The sequence below is a fragment of the Chrysemys picta genome, chromosome 11, assembly GCF_011386835.1.
Source record: "Chrysemys picta bellii isolate R12L10 chromosome 11, ASM1138683v2, whole genome shotgun sequence".
In the NCBI taxonomy this organism is placed as follows: Eukaryota; Metazoa; Chordata; order Testudines; family Emydidae; genus Chrysemys; species Chrysemys picta.
In genome coordinates this window covers 11,874,475-11,896,154 of record NC_088801.1, presented here as the reverse complement: position 1 = coordinate 11,896,154, position 21,680 = coordinate 11,874,475, and the positions used below count along the sequence as shown (strand labels likewise).

Below are 21,680 nucleotides of genomic sequence, written 5' to 3'. Positions count from 1 at the left end.
GACAAGGAGGCACTATATTTAGCTGCATGGCAGCCTATCAAAGAAAACCAGTAATATAAGTGCATTTGCAAGTGGAGGGTCAGGGTTCCTGCCCCTTACACTCAGAGGCAGGAGATTCTGAATTTTTTAACGAAGTAATGTGGTTTCCTTATAAAAAAGTGGGACACAACTGTGGTGGGCTCAGCCACAATTCTGAAATAATGTGCTCCATGTCTACCCCTCCCTCTCCTTTTCCCACCTCCTTTTTCTTGCTTCTTTCATGCCTCTGATATTTCATAAGCTCTCTCCTTAAATTAAACAAGGTTTGGAATGTAAATATCCAAGACTGCAATCTGGCGCAAATTGAATATATTGCACAGAGCCACCATTCTTTCTAACAGGTCATGTAAAAAATAGAATCCCTCCAATGCTGGTCCTGATATGCTCTCATAATAAATAGCACAGCTCTGCCCACTCCTCTGAAACTTTTTCTAGTCATGCAATGTGACCTAGGTTATCCAAGTCACTTTCTCTTCATTCTTTTTGTTCCTCAGACCTTTGCTACTTCTCCTACTCTTCCTTGTGCTAGACACTACCTTAGTAATAATTGTTAATTAAAGTTACTCATGCTGACTATTCCCTTCTGGTCTCCGGGTCCTTGATCTCCTCCAATTCTTCTGAGCTCCTTTTCTGATATTATATTCTAAGTTTCTAGGCTGGGATTGTCAAAAGAACCTAATGGAGTGAGGTCCCCAAATCCCACAAATATTCAATGGGGGTTGAGCACCTAATTTCCTCTGGTTCTTTTGAAAATCCTAGCTCTAATTTCCAATTGTTCATACCAATCTGAGAGTTGAGATTCTTTTGTTGTTTAGTGGTTTCCATTAGAAAGTCACCACCACATCAAGGTATTTAGCTAGCTTGCTAAATTCTTATATGGCACACACCCTACAAAATCTGACCCTCTCCCAGATATGGACTACTGGAAGACAGCAATCCTCAAGTGGATCTAGATTTCTCCCTCTTCTTTGCAAGGTTCGGGGTAGGGGGTGTTTCTCCTCTTCCCCTTTCTATGGTCTCTTTCATTGTGGATGCTGTGGTTGCGGGAAGCTTAGGTTAAAGAAGTTCATCTTGCATTTCATTCTGAAGGCAGCGGAGTCATGTTCATTCTCACCTGAAGCAGGGAGTTTCAGAGTTCGAGCCAGTTGTCAAGAAAACACTGTTCCCTGACTTCATGAGTTCGACCTTTGGGATTGACACTTTCATTTTTTCTGTTAAATGTAGCACAGCTGGAGCCTGATCCAACAACCACTGATGAGATGGGGAGTCTTTTCATGGACTTCATTGGGTTTTAGATTAGGCCTTTATTTCCTATTTTCAGTACAGGAGAATACTGATGTTTATCAGATGCCACGATGCAGTAAATGTTAGCTTTTTAATGGTAATCCTTGTAGTTCAATCCTTAGTCTGATCCAAATCTACAAATTCCTGTCATACATAATGTGTAGTATCTAGAATATTTACTGTACATAACACAGTACATTAGATATGACTATAAATCATAATTAGCAAGATATTGTAAAATGGACAGAAATTGTCAGAAAAGAAAAATTAATAGCGATCTTTTCACCTATAGAAATCTGTGTCTTTTTTATTTGGTTTTATAACATGTGTAGTATAGTGCCTTATTTGTTCTGAAACTGTTTACAGAGTCAACAGACGTATAGCCAGCATACTGAGCTGCTAAAATAGTTCACAAATTAAAACAGATCTTTCCAGAAGTATTGACTGCTTTTCTAACAAGATTTTATTACTTATTTTTAAGCACATTTTCAACATAGACAGAGTATGTTACAAAACTGTTATTTTTCCCCATAGGTGCAGTAATTATGCCATATACAGATAAGCAAATATGCATCCCTCCAGAACTGCCAGAACTGCTGAAACAGTTTACAAAATCTGCTATTCGAACCCAGCCTCCAGATCTGCTCCAATGGGCGTCTGAGTATGTTCATTTTTTCCTAACACTTAAAAAAATCAAACCCCAGTTATAAAAGATTTATGCCTGCCACCCTGGAAAAGTTAATCACTTCACTGGATCTACCCACTGAAGTCAACTTCAGTGGATGTATTCATTGGAGCTACACTGATTTACACCAGTTGAAGATCTGATCGTTGGTGCACAATAGCTTTTGAGATCTACTGAGCATCTGGCAACACTGTAAAGTCAATGTGATTTGCAGGTCCTCATTTCCTCTCCAGATTTGGCTTGTATTGTGCTCCAAAGTTAATATTTGTGAGAGACCCACACTTACCTTCTCTTTGTCCCCACTACGGCTGGATATCTGGTATTTTAAATGTCTCTACAGCTGGCACACTATTAATTTAATCTAGTCAAAGGTTGAGATGTTGGTGATCATTGTATGTTCCCAGATGTACAGTTGCCACTTTGAATTGAGACTGTTTAAAATAAAATTCCTCTGAAGAGTGAGCTCCCAGCTAAATTCAGCACTTTAATAAATTATAGACCTTTTAGAAACACTGGTCTATAACACTCAAAACTCTTCACCATCCAGGGGCAATGAGAGTAAGGTGTATATCACAAGTGCATACATCTATGGTGCTAGTTCGTTTTTTAAAAATGGGTTCTATGCTAATCTGGTATAAATCAGCATACCTCCATTTAAATCGATGTATCTATACTGATTTGCACCATGTCAGGATATGGCCTCATATCTTTGCAATCCATCCTCCCTTTTCTTTAGCATGGAACAACTCTCCAGTTACCACTAAATTAGTGGGTGGCCTGATTTGACGTGCCCCCAGAACAACCGAAAGGATAAATTGTTAGTAAATCCAATAGATTACAAGGTGGGCATTTTTTGGTTTCATTGTTTTGTTTTTAAACAGGAATGTTCAGCACTGCAGTAATCCCAAACTATGTGTTAAATTTTATTTTCCTTTTTCAAGTTTAAATGCTGTGGGGACTGAAATACTCCACTAGGAGTTTTTCCCAGGGTAATTCAGTGCATGGAGTGGCACAAGTGTTTAAATCAATTTGACATGTAATTTGTCGAATGAACATGCCTATCCTGAAATGTCAACTCCCTCAGCTGATATTGACATATGTGGATGATAGGTTAAAGCAGGGATAGGCAACATATGGTACACATGCTAAAGGTGGCACGCGAGCTGATTTTCAGTGGCACTCACAGTGCCCGGGTCCTGGCCACTGGTCCGGGGGGCTCTGCATTTTAATTTAATTTTAAATGAAGCTTCTTAAACATTTTAAAAACCTTATTTACTTTACATATAACTAAACTATTGTTGTGTAACCCCTTTGGGGTTTAGAGAGCATGGCCCTTTAAATCTTTTTCCTAAGGGGGAGAGGGAGAGTAAGAAAAAAGGAGGGAAACTCCAGGGGGCAGCACTGGAGCTCCAAGGAGAAGGAGAGGCAGCTTGCAGGCCCTGGAAAAGGGAAGCAGCAGAGAACCTGCCCGAGGCCTGAGACAGACAGGGCCGATCGGGGACACCCCAGGACAGGAGCCAGGAGGAATTGCCAAGAAGGACAGGCTGGACTCCGGCTGGACGCAGTATCACTGCTGCCCAGAGCTGCATGGGGCTGTGAGTACTGGGGCTTCTGACTCTGCATTGGGAACAAGGAGGGAGGTTGCTAGATACTTAAGTGGGGAGGTGGTCGCTCTGTGTGGCTTTGCAGAAAGCGGCAGAAGAGGGCACCGGAGGGGTTTGTTGGGGGAAAGTTCACTGGCGCCAAAGACGACCAGGAGCACCCAAGACTCACCACTGGACTGGAACTTTGCTCAGGACTCCTGAACTCTGTGTGCAGACACATTGCTCAGTGTCTGCCCTTCCAGACTGTGCTACCACTGGGCCTGTGGGGCCTTGGCTTGGATGCAGCCCTGTCTTACTGCTCCCCCTATATTTCCCTTTGTTTTTCTCCTCTCATCCCTCTGTAAATAAACATTTCCCTTGTTATATCCACTGTACTTTTCCTGTGGGTGTGTGGGTTCGTTCACTCTGGGGGGGTTGGAACAGGTGCCCCTGGGGTGGAAGGGATTTCTCCTGCTGCATTCCTGCACGCGCCATCTCTTGGCCAGAGCTGCCTGCAGAGCCGACTCCATCTTGGCCACGAGGGCGCTAAAGTTACACTTGGTGGCCCGTACGGGGACTTTGCAGTACACACAGTACACACAGTCTGGAGTTCCCTCCTTTTTTCTTACTCTCCCCCTCAGGAAAAAGATTTAAAGGGCCATGCTCTCTAAACCCCAAAGGGGTTACAGTTGTATATTATAGATTTATAGAAAGAGACCTTCTAAAAACGTTAAAATGTTTTACTGGCACGCGAAACCTTAAATTAGAGTGAATAAATGAAGACTCGGCACACCACTTCTGAAAGGTTGCTGACCCCTGGGTTAAAGAGTTAACTTTATCTAAGTAAAAAAAGAAGCTAATTACACTTGATAAATAGACTGAACCATAAAATGTTATTTCTTTATTTTTTAAATAATATTCCTGTTGTCTTTCACCTCGCTCAGTATAAGTTTAATGTATTATAGCAGGGATGCCTAGCCTACTGCCCACGGGCCGTACATAGTCCAGCAGAAGGCCCACGGCCTACTTCAACACAATATACTAATGGCCAATTCATTTACATTTTGTCATTATGTTTGCATTATTTTAGTTTACACAAGTGTGTAAATAGGTTGTTTCTATGAACAGTATTGTCTATCTAAATACATACAAAACAAGCTGAACTTAAAATATAAATCAATACTGGTCACTTTAAATCTTATTAATATACGTAGGTTGTGCTTAGACTTATGTGGCCCGCCTGTGTAATAAGGTTGGGCTCCACTGTATTATAGCTAAAGCTGGTCTGTATTGTTTCCAGAAATCTAGTTTCCTTTGGCGCAACAATAAAGCATTTTGAATGTAGTGCTGTTCATTATTAAAGAGAAAAAGATTTATACTGGATGACCATTAATATTTTATTAGGAGGAAAGTTCTCTTTTATTGTAACATATTTGCTTCTATTTGATAATATCACAGACTTGTCCTAAAATTTGTGAGAAAATGTATGGTTTCTTTAAAAGATGATTTTCATTTAACGACCCTAATTCAGGAAAGCACTTTTATTCATGAAGTGCTCTTAAGTATATGCTAAAATACTTTCCTGAATAGGGATGGAATTACGCTTGTGCTTTAATGCTTTCCTGAATCAGGGCCAAAAATTTGATGTCCAAAGAAAAGAGCACTATGGGCTGAATATAAAGACCATTGAAGTCAATGGAAAAACTCCACTGACTACAACGGGAGATGATTCAGGCCTTAAAAATACCACTTATGTGCAGGAATGAAAGGAAAGTTGTTTGATAGCACAGTACTTTCCTGATTAAAAGCAGTGCTACTTAAACAGAAGCCGCTGCATCAGATAGTTGAAATGCAATTGTCTTCTATTTAGTAAGCATAAATCATATGAACCATTATGTTTAATATCTGCTTCTGTTAAAAGCATTTAGAAAGCAAGTATCTATCCGTCTTTCTCCATCTAGTTACTTTAGTGCCGTGGCCCGTGGCGATATACCTCCAGTAAGGGAGCGATCGGAAAGGGTACCTTTGTCAAACTGGGCAGAACTCACTCCAGAGCTCTTAAAGGTCTTACACCAACGAGTAAGAAACATCTCATCTACTTTCTAGGGCAAATATATAGAGACAGAACATTTACATCCATATGCTATTTTGCTTCCTTAACGTTACAGATACTACATTTTCAGGCTGAGAAAATGTATTTGCTTTCAATGTTATGTCTGCAAATATTCTAGTCAATGAATGCAAGTAAAATGTGTTTGGAGAATACTAATATATTAGCTGGTATCTTTGAAAAAAAAAAAATCACAGGTTTCTACCAATGAAGAATTGAGCAATAAGACCTTTAAAAATGTGACTCCTTGGCTAGATGCAACAGTATAAAATAGAATTTTCCTTGAATTGTACTCCCTTTGGTCCTGATTGGGCAACCTTTTTCAATTTGGTGAACACTTACTCACACAAGTAATGTCACTGTACTCAATGGGATTATTTGCATAAGTATTCATCAACACTAAAGGTTGCGCACTCAGGCTATATGTCCGTAAAATTGAAGTCCTGCAAGATGTAACAGAAATAATTTATTTCCTTAACTCATGCTGTTAATTATATCGAAATTTACAGCCTGGAATCATAACTGTCCTAAGTCTTCATTTCTATTTTCTATATGGATCAAATCTACAATGAGCTTTCTTAACCCTGCCTGCAAAACGTGTGTGTCAGACATCCAGTTGCTCCTGAAGGCTCTCTGACATCATCAGCTCTTCCCATAAATCCAATTCAAAGCCCAGACCATTTCAAAAGCAAAAGTCTAGAACAAATCTAAGTAAAGTGTCCCAGCTGGGCATCCTGCTCTGTTAGTGTAGATTCAGTATGGCGAGGCCTGAAGCTGAACTTCAGCACCCTCAGAGTGCCCATTGTGTCAAATACTCTGACATCAACACAGTTGTTATTTTGACATAGCACCCTGGTGGTACTTACCACTGACCCAAAAGACTTTACCTCATGCCAAGCATAGTTCAAGGACTTTGCTAGGAGCTCATTCTGTTCTTTACATCTCTTCTGCTCTGTATTTGTTGGAGAAAATGTTCAAGCCCCTCAATGACTCTCCAGATTTCATAGTTAAAAAGGGTGGGGATGTTTGAGCTAATGAGATTTCAGTTTAAACTGGGAATGAAAGGAAAATGTTTTTCTTTACCCGTGATGCATATTATTATGTATTTCTTTCCAGGTGAGTGGCAGACTGATAATCCATGTAGATGAACTGGCCCACATGTGGAAGGTGCTGAATCTCCCAACAGACTTATTTGAGAGTGTTATGAATGTTGGTCGTTTTACCGAAGAAATTGAATGGCTTAAGTTTTTAGCCCTGGCATGTAGCTCTCTTGGAGTTGTAAGTTTATCTACACTTTTTCCATTCACGTTTTTATATTCTTTACATAGCTGATCTTGATTTAGTGTTGTGATTGGAGGTTGAGCAATTGGCTATTTTACCCATGTCATGGACCAAACACACCTCCTGGCTTTGAGTTCAGCACACACCTTTCCTTATGGGATGAGGGAGTTATTTTGACAATCTGCCCTCAGAGGTCAAGGAACCAGAGCATTTATAGAAGGCTCTGCAAGAGAGTATTGCTCTTCCAACTGATCAATGTCATTGTAGGCTTTTATAACAGGATTTATTTTCTCTACCACTAATATAGGGGTACCTGGATCCTCTTTCCCAACTTCATTATAACAGCTCACATTGTTTTGCAGATGATTTGCAACAATAGGGGAAGACAGCTAGAGGCACAGCGGCAGAGTTATAGACTTTATCTGATTGTATCATAAAGAGTTTTCTAGACACATATGCCATAACTATGAGGGAAGGCAAAAAGAGGTTGTCTCCACCATAGCATCCACAATATTTTAGTCAATAGATTTGCTTTGGTTTATTCTGGCTCTCTGCACGGTGAGTCTAAATTCCTCCCAGTATGAGGAAATGTATAGTTCTTTTAAGAGAAAAATTATGCACATTTGGAGCAAATTCTCTGCTTTCATGGAGGAAGAACATCTTGTCACGCCACATAAATTTCACCTGTTGGTGCTGACTGAGATTCTAGAAGTGTTGGAGGGAACTTGGTACCACATCCTACGTTCTAGGTTCACATCTTTCCTATCTGGTGAAGACCAGAGAGGAGATATTAGGTCAAATGCTGATGGAGATTAGCAATCCCTGCCTTAAGGAGGTCAAGCTGCCACCTTCTCTCATGGCCTCAAGAAGCCATCATTTAATTTCGACAATCTAGTTGACTGCCATCTTGTATCTAGTCTTCCTTTTGTGGTTAAGACTATTCAAAATGTTGTGGGAACTATCACAGTATCTAGATAGATTTCTATGATTCTTGTTAGCTTGGATACTGTCACTTTCTTCAGCAAGGAAACTACATTGATTGATGATTTTCTCTAGTGATGGTTGAAAATCAAGTAACTATGCTGATATCATTAGATCTATCAGCTGTTTTCTATATTGTAGATCACAAGGTGTCATTGACTCACCTGTAGGTCCCAGGGAGTGTAGACAGGGTTTTTCTTTTTTCTCAGTGAGATTCCCATGGTGTAGTGTCAGGCAATCACTCATATTCCCTGAGGGTGCTTTTATGTGGGATACTGCAAAGCTCCATTTTGTTCCTACACCTATTAAAGTTTTATGAGGCCATTAGGAAGGTTAGCAGGAAACCATTGGTTATGGGGCCTTCAATATAGAATCATAGACTATCAGGGTTGGTAGGGACCTCAGGAGGTCATCTAGTCCAACCCCCTGCTCAAAGCAGGCCCAATCCCAGACAGATTTTTGCCCCAGATCCCTAAATGGTCCCCTGAAGGATTGTACTCACAACCCTGGATTTAGCAGGCCAATGCTCATATGCTGATTTCCCCAGCTTTATGGTGCAGTTGAAAGCCTTAACTTGGCTGAGATTGGAGCATGGATGGGAGCGAATTGGCTGAGTCTCAATCCAAAGAAAATAGATGGATGTTGGTGAATTTGGCATGAAACGGGAAGATATAGTGATGTTTATATCTGCCCCTGTGACTGAGTGTTTGTCCACCATTTTTCACCCAAGTTCAAAATTTGGAAGTCTAGCTAGATTCCCAGCTATAGCTGGATAATTAGGTATCAACAGCAGCCAGGGTAGTTGTCTTTCATTTGTGACTGGCCAGAAAGTTGTAACCCCTTCTCTCTAATTCAGAACTCACTTCCATGACTAATGATTTTGCCACCCCAAGATTAGATTTGATTACTGTAACATGCTCTACATGGGACTGTGTATTCAATGCATTTTAATTAAGCTGGTGCGGAATGAGGCAGCCTGCTTGTTAAGTGGGGTATTTCACTGCAAGCACATTGCAGTAGTACTTTGTCATCTGCACTGGTTGCATGTGGATTTCAGAGTGGCGTTTAAGGTGATAGTTTTGATCTATAAAACCCTACATGTCCTGGGACCTGCCTACTTGAGAGACCATCTGTCTCCCCCTACAATACTGCCACAGTTGACTTTAATGGAGGTGACCTGTTTGGTCTGTAACCCTCTTATTTAAGAAGTGTTAGGAAGTGTTCCCCATGAGGGCCCCTTGACTTTGGAATTCATTTTCCTGCTGTGTCTGAAATAGCCCGCTTCTGTTGTCCTTCAGTGTATGCTCCAAAACTCATCATTTTAATAAGGCTTTAGGATAAGGGTTAATTCATGCAGGTTGATATCATGGTGTGGTAGGGGTTTCTTTAATGTCTTTGCTGTAATAGTTTAGATTCTTGTGTTTGTTATATGGTGGGGTTTCCTGCTGGATTTGTTATGATATGCAATTTAGGAAAATGTCAGGGGCTCTTAGGACCTAGGATAGGTGCCCTTTTAGATTCTTATAATTTGAAAGAGGCATTAATAAGTGTACATTTTTATTAACATTTATATTCTCAACATAGCTGCAATGGCTTAATGGGGCAGCGGAACATGTTGTGCTCTGTAAGCAAGTGGTTGCATGTTCAAATCCTATCTGATCTATTGCAGAGGAGGTGAATGTATTCTTTAAGGCAAGCTTTTTTAAAAAACAGTGAGGGTAGTTAGCCATTGGAACAATATACCTAGGCATGTGGTGGATTCTCCATCACTTGCAATCTTTAACTCAAGATTAGATACATTTCTAAAAGATATGCTATAGCTCAAACAGAAGTTATGGACTTGAAGCAGAAGTTCTAGGATGATCTTCTATGGCTTATAGTTAGCAGGTCAGACTAGATTATCATAATGGTCCCTTGTGGCTTTAAAATGTATTAATCTTCTCCTGAAACAATAAATATAACTCATTTTAAGCACTGTGTTAACTAAACCTTTACATCAATGGTGCTTTTGTTCAATATGATCAGTCAGTATCACTAGCAACATTTGCTTCATAGTAAATCTTGAAAATCATTCCATTTAGAGATAATTGTATTTAGAAATCCTATTTTTTGTATTTCACTTCTCTTTTGTTTCATTAGGGACATTTGTATGAAAATGGGATATTTGTGCTTAGGCATTCATCTCTTCCTTCAGTTTATTCCTCAATTCAAGTCATAATATTCTAATTTTGACAGACTTAGGTTTTGTGCAGATAATTTTGATGTCACAGAAAATTTTGACTTCAGGTGAGCAACAAACAGTTGGAGTCAATGAAGTCCTAGACAATAAAGCTCCTGTTTTTATGCAAATGCCCCTACTAGTGAGAAACATTCACGTCAGCAGAATTGTCTCTAAGTAAAAAGTTTTCCATGAGGTGCCAGTGATACTTCCATGAATCCAGTTAACAAAATACATGTGCATTAGTTTATTTCAAAGAAATAATGAGGGACCCTTCATCAGTCTTAGAATAAGCATAGGGCTGGTCATTATACAATCAGTTGGCTCCATCTTGTGGGATTCAAAAGTCTTGCGACCTTCTGTGCAATGTATAATATTAATCCACTAACTGGCGGGGGGGAGAAACTATATTGTTAAAACTGTCAGCAGTGCATAAAGTTCAAAACATTGTGGCCCTTAATGATGCTGTCCTACAAATTAGATAATTCTATAAGATTAATGATCCCTAAACTGCTCATATAGTCCTAGTGAACACTCCTGTTAGGATCAGTGGGAACTAAAAGTGGGATTTTATTGACTTTAAGGAGATCAGAATTAGGCCACACTTTTAGAAAAAAACTCTAGTTGCATATTAGAATATCAGGATCAACCATTTGTATGCTTCCATATTCAACAAAAGGCTTTAACTGATAATCCTTCTTTATAGGATAATGATTGTGCCCATTTACTGCCTCCTGAGCACCCCCTCATGACTAGGGTTGCCTCTTTGGCCAGTCCACCTCTATTTTTCCCTTCATCTGGACCCTGTAAGAACTCAGTCTCCAGTAACCGTCTAAGCTCAAACTCTAATTCACTCTCCTGCAGTTCTCCTCAGGTTGGCACTAGAGTTTGTCAAATACAGAACTCAAAAGTCCAAAACCAAACAACATGTGTCAGTTCAACTTCCCTTCTTAAACTCCCACTCACAGGCTTTATCTGGCTAGTACTCTACAGGAACTAAACTTGTTCTTCATAGCTGCTTTTTCCGCCTTCTCCACATAAACTCCTCTTTTCTGAATACTGCCAGACCTCCTGGTCAGGGCCGGCTCCAGGCACCAGACGAGGAAGCACGTGCTTGAGGTGGCACATTCTAAGGGGCAGCATTCCAGCCATTCTTTGGGCGGCACAATCTGGCTGCCCCCCCCCCTTTTTTGGGGGGGGGCACACTTAGGGCAGCAGAAAAGCTAGAACCAGCCGTGCTCTTTGCTCCGGTAATCTCAGCTACTCTCTCTTAGCTAGGGTTACCATACGTCCGGATTTTCCTGGACATGTCCGGCTTTTTGGGCTCCAAATCCCCGTCCGGGGGGAAATCCCCAAAAGCCGGACATGTCCGGGAAAATCAGAGCGGGGCCGGGCCGGGGGCTCCGGGGCCGGGCCGGCGGTGCGGGGCCGGGGGCTCGGGGGCTCCGGGGACGGGCCGGGGGACGGGCCGGTGGTGCCGGGGGACGGGCTGGGGACCGGCGGTGCGGTGCCGGGGGTGCTCGGCCAGGGGTGCTCGGCCGGGGGCCTGGGGGCCGGGGGTGCTCGGCCGGGGGCCCGGGGGCCGGGCCGGGGACCGCAGTGCTGGGCGGACCGGGGGCGGCACCCCAGGGCCCGGGCCGACCCAGGCTGGAAACGCCGGGGGGGCCATCCTGGGCCGCGCCTCCTCCCCCCACACACCCGCTTACCTGCTTCAGGCTTCCCGCGACTCAAATGTTCGCGGGAAGCAGGGGAGGGGGTGGAGACTTTGGGGAGGGGGCGGAGTTGGGGCATGGGCGGGGCTGGGGGCAGGGGCGGGGCCCCGTGGAGTGTCCTTCTTTCGGAGGCACTAAATATGGTAACCCTACTCTTAGCCACACCCCTCCCTGCAGCTTCCTGTTGCCTTTTATATTTGAATCACCAGATTCCTCACAGGTGGGGCTCATCTTGTAACCAGGCTAGCTTAGTCCCAAGCACTCCAGACCATGGGCAAGCCATCCTGTTACAATAATATATCAGGGCCCTAAACATTTAAGGTTCACAACCATCCCAGCGTGACCAGAGTTCTCTTGCTCTCAAGGATGTTTCACATCCCTTCATGATTACGGTTAATATTTTTACAGCATTCAAAAAGTGAGTTAGGTGCTTTTCAGAAATACTTATTAAAAGTCAAGAATCCTGGCCAGGAGAGCTTGAAATATAGTTTTATATATATCAGACCTTTACATTCAAGGTGAGTTTTTAAAAATGATGAATTCTAGAAGGTTATGGTTAGTGTCTGGCACACAATGGAAAAACACTGGTGCATCAAATTAAGTCCATCATCCATTATACAACTGAACCTCTCTTTATCAGAAGTTTAGGTGCACACAGAATGCAGGGTGGGGCTCCCCAATGTGCAAGGCAGTCACTGTAAAAACAGTGCCAACCAACCAGGCATGCTTTACACTGTATGAATGGTGTGATCTAATATCTATTGTAAGAGAGAATCCACTACAATCCTCAGTAAGTTATTCTAATGGTTAGTTTCCATCACTGTAAAATCTGCACTTTATTTCTAGTCTGAATTTGTCTAGCTTCAACTTCCAGCCATTGGATCCTGATATACCTTTGTCTCCTAAATCCAAGAGTCCTCTATTATCAGATTTCTGTTCTCCATGTAGGTACTCATAGGTTGTGATCAAGTCAACCCTCAGCCTTCTCTTTGTTAAGCTAAATAGATTGATCTCCTTGAATCTTTTTCTAAAAGACATGTTTTCCAATCCTTTAATCATTCTCATGTGTCTTCTCTGAAACCTTTCCAATTTTTCCATCATTCTTCCTGAAGTGTGGGCACCAGGACCAAACACAGAAGTAAGGCAATCTCCTTATCCCTGTTTATACACCCAAGAATCATTTGCCCTTTTAGGCACAATATCACTCTTGGAACGCATGTTCAGCTAAATGTCCACCCTGACCCCCAAAACTTTTTCAGAGTCACTGCTTCCCAGGATACAGTTCCCCCCGCCCCCATCCTGTAAACATTTGGTCACATTGAAACACATTGTTTGCTGGCACCCAGCTTACCAAGTGATCCAGATAACCCTGTGTCAATGAACTATCCTCTTCATTATTTACCACTCCCCAATCTTTGTCATCTGCAAACTTTATCAGTAATTATTTTGTTTTCTTCCAAGTTATTGATAAAATTGCTAAATAGCATAGCGTCAAGAACCAATCTCTGCAGGACTCCTGTAGAAACACACCAGCTTAATTATGATCCCCTGTTTACAATTACATTTTGAAACCTATCACTTTGCTAGTTTTTAATCCATTTAATGCATACCATTGTTGATTTTGTATTCTTCTAGTTTCTTAATTAAAATGTCATGCAGTACCAAGTCAAGCACCTTACAGAAGTCTAAGTATATCACATCAATACTCTTACCTTTATCAACCAAGCTTGTACTCTCAAAAAAAAAATAGATTAGTCTGACAGGTCTATTTTCCATAATACCATCATATTCTTTAACCCCTTGTAAATTGAGTCCTATATCAGCCATTCCATTATTTTGCCAGAGGTCAATATCAGGCTGACAGGTCTATAATTAACTGGATCATCCCATTTGCTTGTTTAAATATTGGCACAACATTAGCTTTCTTCCAGTGCTCTGGAACTTTCCCACTGTTCCAAGACTTATTGAAAATCAACAGTAATGGTCCAATGAGCTCCTTGGACAACTTTTTAAATCAGCAGGCCCAGCTAACTTGCATCCAGGAGTTTTAAAAAATATTTCACTTTAATAGTTGCTATTTAACATCCTCCTTAGTTACTGTTGGAATGGAAAGTATTTAATTGTCATATGATATGAATACATCATTTTTTTCTCCCCAAACACAGAACAGAAATATTTATTAAACACTTCTGCCTTTTCTGCATTATTATTGGCAATTCTACTATTCCCATGTAATAATGCACCAGTACTGTTTTTAGGATTCCTTTTCTTCCTAATATACTTAAACTCCTTCTTGTCCATAACTTTGCTGGCCATAGATTTTGCCTTGTGTCCTTTTGCTTCCCTTATCAAGTTATTTCAACTCCTAGCTTCCAATTTATATTCACTGCTATTAGTCTCCTCTTTATCTCATTTGTTATATATTTTTATAGCTGCTGTCACTTCCTCTCTAAACCAGGCAGGTTTTTTAACCACCATAATCTTCCTCCTCACTTGTGGCTTTTTGTACATCTAGTAAAAACTTCTTGAACAGTTTCAAGTTATCATACACAATTTTAGTTTAAACTCTTTCTCCCAGCTGATTTGTCTCTTAATTGTTTTCAGTTTTGTGAAACTGGTTCTTGTAAAAATAATAAGTACATATATTACTGGTTTGGAAGTTATTGTGCTTACACATAACAAATATAGCCAAGTCATGATCGCTTACACCTAAGCATCCTCTGAGTTTTATATCTATGATCAATTCCTCTTCATCTGTCAAGAGGTGGTCTAATATAAATTGCCCCATGTTGGATGCAACAATTTTTGAGTTTGGAAATGGTCATCTATAATTTTTATAAATTCCAAGGATATTTTAGTACTGGTGGCATGAGACCTCCAGCATGTGTCACTCAGATTGAAGTCTTCCATGATTATGCAGCTTTTTTCCTGTCTTATAGATAATTGCCTAAAGAGCTGGTCATCCTGTTTTCTAGTGTGATTTGGTGGCTTGCAGCTCTGCTTCTATTGTTCCTAGTTCCTTCCTTTTGTTAGTTTGTTTCCTGTACTTTCCTAAGCAAAAGAATTTTGTTTCACCTTAGCTGATGACAGCACTCATAAAAAGGTTAGGTCTCAGCTCCCCAGAGTATACCATCCTAAGCAACTCTTAGTTCTTCTTTACACATTTCAGATCTTGTAGACAGTTTTTATTTGTTGCACCAGTCTGTCATCTGATATTGTAAACTTTTTGCCACAGAAACCATCCTTTTGTTATGTTTATATACTACCCACCTGTAATGGGGTCACACTCACCTCTCGCAAGTGCCCTCTGGCCCAGTGCATATGCTTACATTCTCTCTCTCTTTGTAGTGGGTCTTCGGTGACTAAGCCCTCTGGCCAAGTTACACACAGTCTGTGTGATAAAAGACAAGCATAACCCCTTCTGGGGTACAAGCCCAACAGGGGTCTCTCTCAGTGCCCTCTGTAATGTCTCCCACCAGTTGTCCATGTTCCAGGATAGAGTAGTGCCCCAGGGCTCCCTCCCTGGCAACATTTTCACCCTCTTAGGGCGTTTCCGTCTGCAACTCTCCAGATGGGCTGTTGCAGTTCATTTCCCCCCTTTGGGGTGCCTCAGTGTCCAGGCCACTTTCCCTGGTGGTTAATGGGGATGGGAAGGACCCAGGCCCATCCACTACTCCAGGTCTCAACCCAGGGACCCTGTAGATAGCAACTGTCCACTGTGTCCCTTTATCTAAGTCCCACTGCTGTTCTAATTCCTGAGGCCACTTCCTCGCAGTCCTGTGCCATCTTCACCCTTACCTCAGGCCCTTGTCCTGATGGAGTCCCCACAACCCACTCAGGGCTCCTTCTCACTTTCCCCAGCTTCTGGCAGCACGGCCTCATCCAAGGTACTGCAGATCCCTCAGCCAGCCACACACCATCCACTCTCCTTCAGCTCTAGCAAGGAACTGCCCCGTGCAGCTCTTTTTATACTAGTTTGCTGGGCCCTGATTGGCTGCTTCCCACACAGCCGTTCTAGGCAGCTTGGAGGACTGCTCTACTGCCCTTTTCTGGGGTGGGTGTGGTGGGGCCAAAAGGCCACCAGCAGGGGGCCTCAGGGCCTAGTCCACCCAATCACATCACTCAACAGGGTTGAGATCTCAAATGACACCACAACAAATAATTACCCCAAAGGGGGGAAATGAACTGCAACAGCCCATCTGGAGAGTTGCAGACGGAAAGGCCCTAAGAGGGTGAAAATGTTGCCAGGGAGGGAGCCCTGGGGCACTACTCTATCCTGGAACATGGACAACTGGTGGGAGACATTACAGAGGGCACTGAGAGAGACCCCTGTTGGGCTTGTAATAATATATTGCATTACTCATAACGTACCCAGCTTTTACATAATTTTTTGTTTGAGTCTTTTCTTATAAATTAATTCCTCCAATCCTTAAATAATTTTTGTTGCTATTCTCTGAATTCCCTCCAATTTTTCAACCTCTTTCTGGTATTGAGAAGTATACAGTGTTGCAGGCGCAATCCCACCTGAATCATAAACTACACAGTAGGATTGTTATTCCTGTAACCTGTGACATGATTTCTCTACATATGAAAACCACATTCACAGTGGAGTATTTTGTGACACCATATCCATTGCTGTTCACCATCACCACTTTGTCATTACTGTGCTCTAGATTTGTCCTTCCCATTGAATAGCTGACTTCCCACCTCACAAAATATATTAGTTTGCATTTTTCCGGGATGAATTTTATTTTATTATTTCCCTACTGATAACTTTTCAGGTCCCTTTATATTAGTTGACTTTAATGGGAATTTTGCTTGAGTCGGATTATAGAATTAGATCTTGTTTGCAATACCTCCCACGTTCGCACTAGACTTTGACATGCATAATAAATGCTCCCACACAGGGGAGTAAGAGGGCGTTTGAAAACCTCTTACACCCCCTTAACTGGTTAACCAGATCTTAAATTGAAGTGCACGGGTACATAATCTATGCCCATTTACTCTTCCATAGGGCAGGTTTGGATGGAGGGGCTGGTAATTGGCAAAGCCTTAACTCCATTCCCTAATACACCAGCCAGCACAGAGAGTGTCAAAATTTGCTGCTGGTATAGGCCAAAAGAAAAGTGCTGCCCAGCGAGAGTAATGAGAAAAAAGAGAGGGAAATGAACCTCAAAGGCTCAATGCCTCTTAGAGCTATTCCTGAAATGCAACTGCTCAATAATCAGCCCTCACACAAGCCTGGGCCTAAAGACAGAATCTAGCCCTCAGTATCACCTGCAAAATAAATGTACTATTTATAATATGAATAATGTCATATTTATAATAGTACTATTCATCAAACAACCTCCAAGTACTTATCTCATCTTCCAGACCATTAATAAAGATGTTAAATAAAATAAACCTTAATCCAGCTCCTGGAGATCCCAGCAGACCTCTCCTTTTATTCATTACATTGTCATTTATCATTCAATCCTTTATTTATGGCTTTTGAGACAGATTTTTTGTGTCTATATGACAGTGTTTCTCTCCATACCAAGAAAAGTAGGCCTCTAGTCTCTTCATTGATAGTGCCAAAAGTGAGGCTCACTTATTTTATTCTCTTTTCCCAATAGACTATTGCAAAAACACTGAAGATTATATGTGAGGTTTTATCCAGCGATTATGACAGTGGACCCCCACGTATTCCTTTTAGCACTTTCCAGTTTCTCTACACATACATTGCTGAAGTGGATGGGGAGATTTCAGCATCTCATGTCAGCCGAATGCTGAATTACATTGAACAGGAGGTGTAAGTACATCTTTGTCAAATGTCAACCATAGTTAAAGGTTCCTTCATTAGAGGCATGTATTTATGCTGTACCTATTAAACTGCAGGAAGGATGGAGGAACAAACGAGGAAGGGAGACAGTAGAAAAGAGAGGCAGAAGGTAGAGAGAGCAAAACAGACTAGGAAGAAGTGAAAATAGTAGCAGTCATAGGGAAAGAATTGTTAAAATAAGGGAGTGAAAGGTAATTATGGGGGAGCAATAAAGGCCAATAATAATGGGGGAGGAAGAGACAAGAAAAAGGAGGAATCATTATTATTCATTGTATAGCACCAAAAGGTGTGCTAAATGCTTCAAAGGAGACAAAGAAAGATGTTGTCCTGGCACCAAATTCTTTCAGTCCAAAGAAAAGCACAGAGTTCAAGTGGCAGAGTCCTAAGGATTATTACCATTTATTATTTATATAGCATTAGACAAGTAACAAGCTCCTGCCCCAGATAGCTTACACTCTAAGGGGCAGATCCTCAGCTAGAAAAAATGGCATAGCTCCACTGATTTCAAAGAAGTTTTGACAATTTATACCAGGTGAGACTCTGCCCCTAAAGTTACAATAGTGCAATATAGCTCAATAGAATAAAACAAATATGCCCAGAATGCTGAATGGTCATTATAGTAAATGGTATAACAATATGACAATATAGAGTAAATGCTTCATGTTTTGTTATGTGTATTTTGAAAAAGGGAGGCATCTTGATGTAAATAAATTAAAAACTTGTTCCAAGTGTACAGGATGCCATGGGAAAGTTATGATCTGGGATGGATGAAAGAGACAAAGGGTTCAATCCAACTCCCGCTAAAGTCAATGCAAATGTTTCCATTGACTTCAACTGCAGAAGGAGGAGGGCCAAAGAGTACAGTTTGGAGAGAAGAGAAGTTTGACTACAGCACAGGGAGCAGAGATTGGGTGGAAGAGGGGAAGTTTATAATTAGTATTATGTTTTCTGTTACCTCTATAATGAAAATGCAGGGCTCAATGAATTTAATATATATTTCATTCTTTATGCAGCATTGGACCTGATGGCTTAATCAAGGTGAATGATTTTACCCAGAATCCACGGGTCAGACTGGAATAGTGGCACAGCTTATCAAGTACTTTGATAGGAAGATGAAGAAACGTGCTTCAAAATAATGGTTACTATTAGCCTTTCATTGTCTTTTTTCTTGTGTCTATCAATAAACAATTTGGCCAAGAAGTCAATCAGAAATGTGTGAGTGTGGATTAAGAGAATGTCAGTGGAATAGAATATTGTCACAGGTTAATTATTAGAGCTGGTCAATTTTGCATTTTATTTATTTATTTATTGTGCTGAAAGTTTTCCCTTTGAAAAATAGTTTTGTTGAAACAAATTTTTCATTGGAATATGTCAATTACAACAAAAACATTTTGCAGAAAATTTCTAAACAAAAATTCTCATTTTGAATTGATGTTTTCATATGAAAAAATGTTCATTTTGTTTCCATTTAAAATGCCATTTGGTTTCAGTTTTCGGTTTTAAAAAAAACATACATAACATCTTAATCAAATTAATTCAGAACTTCCCATTGGAAAACTGAAATGTTTTTGACCAAAAATTGAAAGATTTTCATTCAAAATTTCTTGCAGGAAAAAATTCCAGTTTTCCAACGAATGATTGGAAATTAATGATTTTCTGCTGCCAAGTAAAACCACTAAGACCCTTATGGAAAATTATCTTGTATGGTGTTATACCATATCTTATCTAATGTCAGTGCTCCTGACAGAGAGCTCGATCACGCCTGAAAGAGGTGAAGCAGTACCACCACAGTGCAAGCACCAGGCAACATTCTGTCTTTCCTGCACTCCCCAGAAACACACCCACTATTACACCCTTTGTGGATACAGCTTACTCCATCCAGTGAGATTGGCCCCGCTCCATGGAGTGGGGCCAAAGTAGAGGACAGTGACAAGCTCTACCTCTTCGCCTTAACTACTCATCGTCTTTAGGGTATTGTGTGCTCCTGACAGACTAAAGAGACCAATCCTTGAGCTCCCCATATAGGAGGGACAGTAATTTTGTGCGGAGTGAGGAAGGCTTCTTCTGTCCTAGCCCTTTTGTGCAAAATGACCACAGAATCTGTCTCTCTGTGTCTGATTCTGCTCCTTAAGTTAATTGAAGTTTTGCCATTGGAGCAGGACCTAAACTATTATTGACCTTCTGTATCCAAATTGACTTATGGAATAAAACTATTGTATATTCAGAAAGCAGCTTAGATACTGAAGTGCAGCTTATTTAAAGGTCTTTTAAAAGTTGATTTGACTGCTTGAGTGTTTTATTTGTGTTAATTTTATCACTAAAGACTGGTCAGCTACCCACATACTATCTTGGCTAGGATATTCAATATAAAGTATTTTAATTTAAACTGGAAATATACATATATTTTTATTTTAGTACCACCCGCCTTTAAGGTCTCATGCTCCAGCCTAAATCCTTCTGGCCAAAGAGGACTGGACTGGGCCTTCTTATGTCTTTCAATATTATCCCTTATTTGGTCATAGAGGACACTGCTGAGTAAGAGAGGGGCACTTTTTCCCCTCCAGGAGTGATTACACTGGCTTTATAGTACTCAGTTTCTGCCAACTTTGGGGAACAAGAAATTACAGTTGAGGCTCATAGTTTGACTTGATCTTCTTTCTGGAGATGAGTTAGAACATCCAGCAAAGACTGGACCAAATATAAGCAAACATTTGTTATCAGTTATGAACATGGGAGGTAACGATATATTACTTTATTATTTATAAAATCTCATGATTTTAGGGGTCTGTTTCATGATTTTTGATCACTTGTGGTTGGCAATACTGTAACCTCTAGTCACATCACCTCTTTCTATTCTCCTCACTCACTTTCAATTTTAAAAAGAAATCTATTTGCATGTGTCTCTTCTGCTAATATGCATTGTAGAATACATCTCTGAAAATCATTCCAAATGAAGGGTGGGAGGAGGAGGCTGTTGTTTGTTTTTAAATCATTTAGATTAGTTCTTTCTTAATTATTCAAGCCTCTGCATTCATGGCCATCAATTATCAGTTTGGTGGAAGCTCACCCTCACCTCGAGTAGTAGTTTGGTGACTTAAAGCATCTCAGAGAAAATAGTTGCCCCATAAGGTACTTGACATTAGTTTGATAATTGCCCATCATATTCTGTGAACCTTCTCATCTTGTTCTTTGACCCAGCTTTTTTTCCCTTTACCGCCTATGATTGGCAAGGTTTTAACAGGCCCTTGAATGGTCCCTTGAAATATATGTTAAGTACTTAAGGTAAACAATCTGCTCCACCCTGTATTTTTCTGTGACACTCTGAGTACATTTCCCAGACCTGAAGAAGAGCTCTGTGTAAGCTTGACAACTTGTCTTTCTCACCAATGGAAGTTGGTCCAATACAAGATATTACCTCACCCACCTTGTCTCTCTCTCATATTCTATTTGTGATCCTCTATAATCCCCAAATCCTTTTCAGATTATTCCCCATTTTGTAATTGTGCATTTGATTTTTCCTTCCTATGTGAAGTACTTTGTACTTATCTTTAATGAATTGCATCTTGTTGATTTCAAAGCAATTCTCCAATTTGTCAAGGTCATTTTGAATTCAAATTCTGTCCTCCAGTGCTTGCAACTGCTCCCAGCTTGGTGTCATCTGCAAATTTTATAAGCATACTCTCCACTCCATTATACAAGTTATTAATTAAAATACTGAATAGTATTGGAGCTAGGACTGACCCCTGGGGGATCTTACTAAATACACCCTCCCAGTTTGACAGTAAACCATTGATAACTACTCTTTGAGGAAGATCTTTCAGTCAATTGTGCACCCAACTTACAGTAATTTCATGTAGACCACATTTCCCCAGTTTGCCTATGAGACTGTTGCATGGGACTGTGTCAAAAGCTTTACTAAAATCAAGGCATATCACATCTCCTGCATCCCCCACATCCACTAGGCCA

At 40.8% G+C, this 21,680-nt stretch overlaps 1 protein-coding gene across 3 annotated transcripts; it reads left to right on the top strand.

Annotated features, from left to right (window-relative positions):
* The first annotated feature begins 1,862 nt into the window (after positions 1 to 1,862).
* Positions 1,863 to 19,989, top strand: LOC101951991 (ropporin-1). 3 transcript variants are annotated; one of them, XM_008167814.4, is made up of 5 exons: positions 1,863 to 1,984; positions 5,553 to 5,670; positions 6,818 to 6,979; positions 17,509 to 17,684; positions 18,728 to 19,989. In XM_008167814.4, the coding sequence occupies exons 1-5, from the start codon at positions 1,869 to 1,871 to the stop codon at positions 18,792 to 18,794; spliced, it is 639 nt and encodes a 212-aa protein (XP_008166036.1). In that variant the 5' UTR covers positions 1,863 to 1,868; the 3' UTR covers positions 18,795 to 19,989. The 3 variants fall into 3 exon arrangements, with proteins under 3 accessions (XP_008166036.1, XP_065417335.1, XP_023960603.1); XM_024104835.3 differs by lacking the exon at positions 1,863 to 1,984 and adding an exon at positions 3,420 to 3,603; XM_065561263.1 differs by lacking the exons at positions 1,863 to 1,984; positions 5,553 to 5,670 and adding an exon at positions 3,401 to 3,603.
* Positions 19,990 to 21,680: the final 1,691 nt, after the last annotated feature.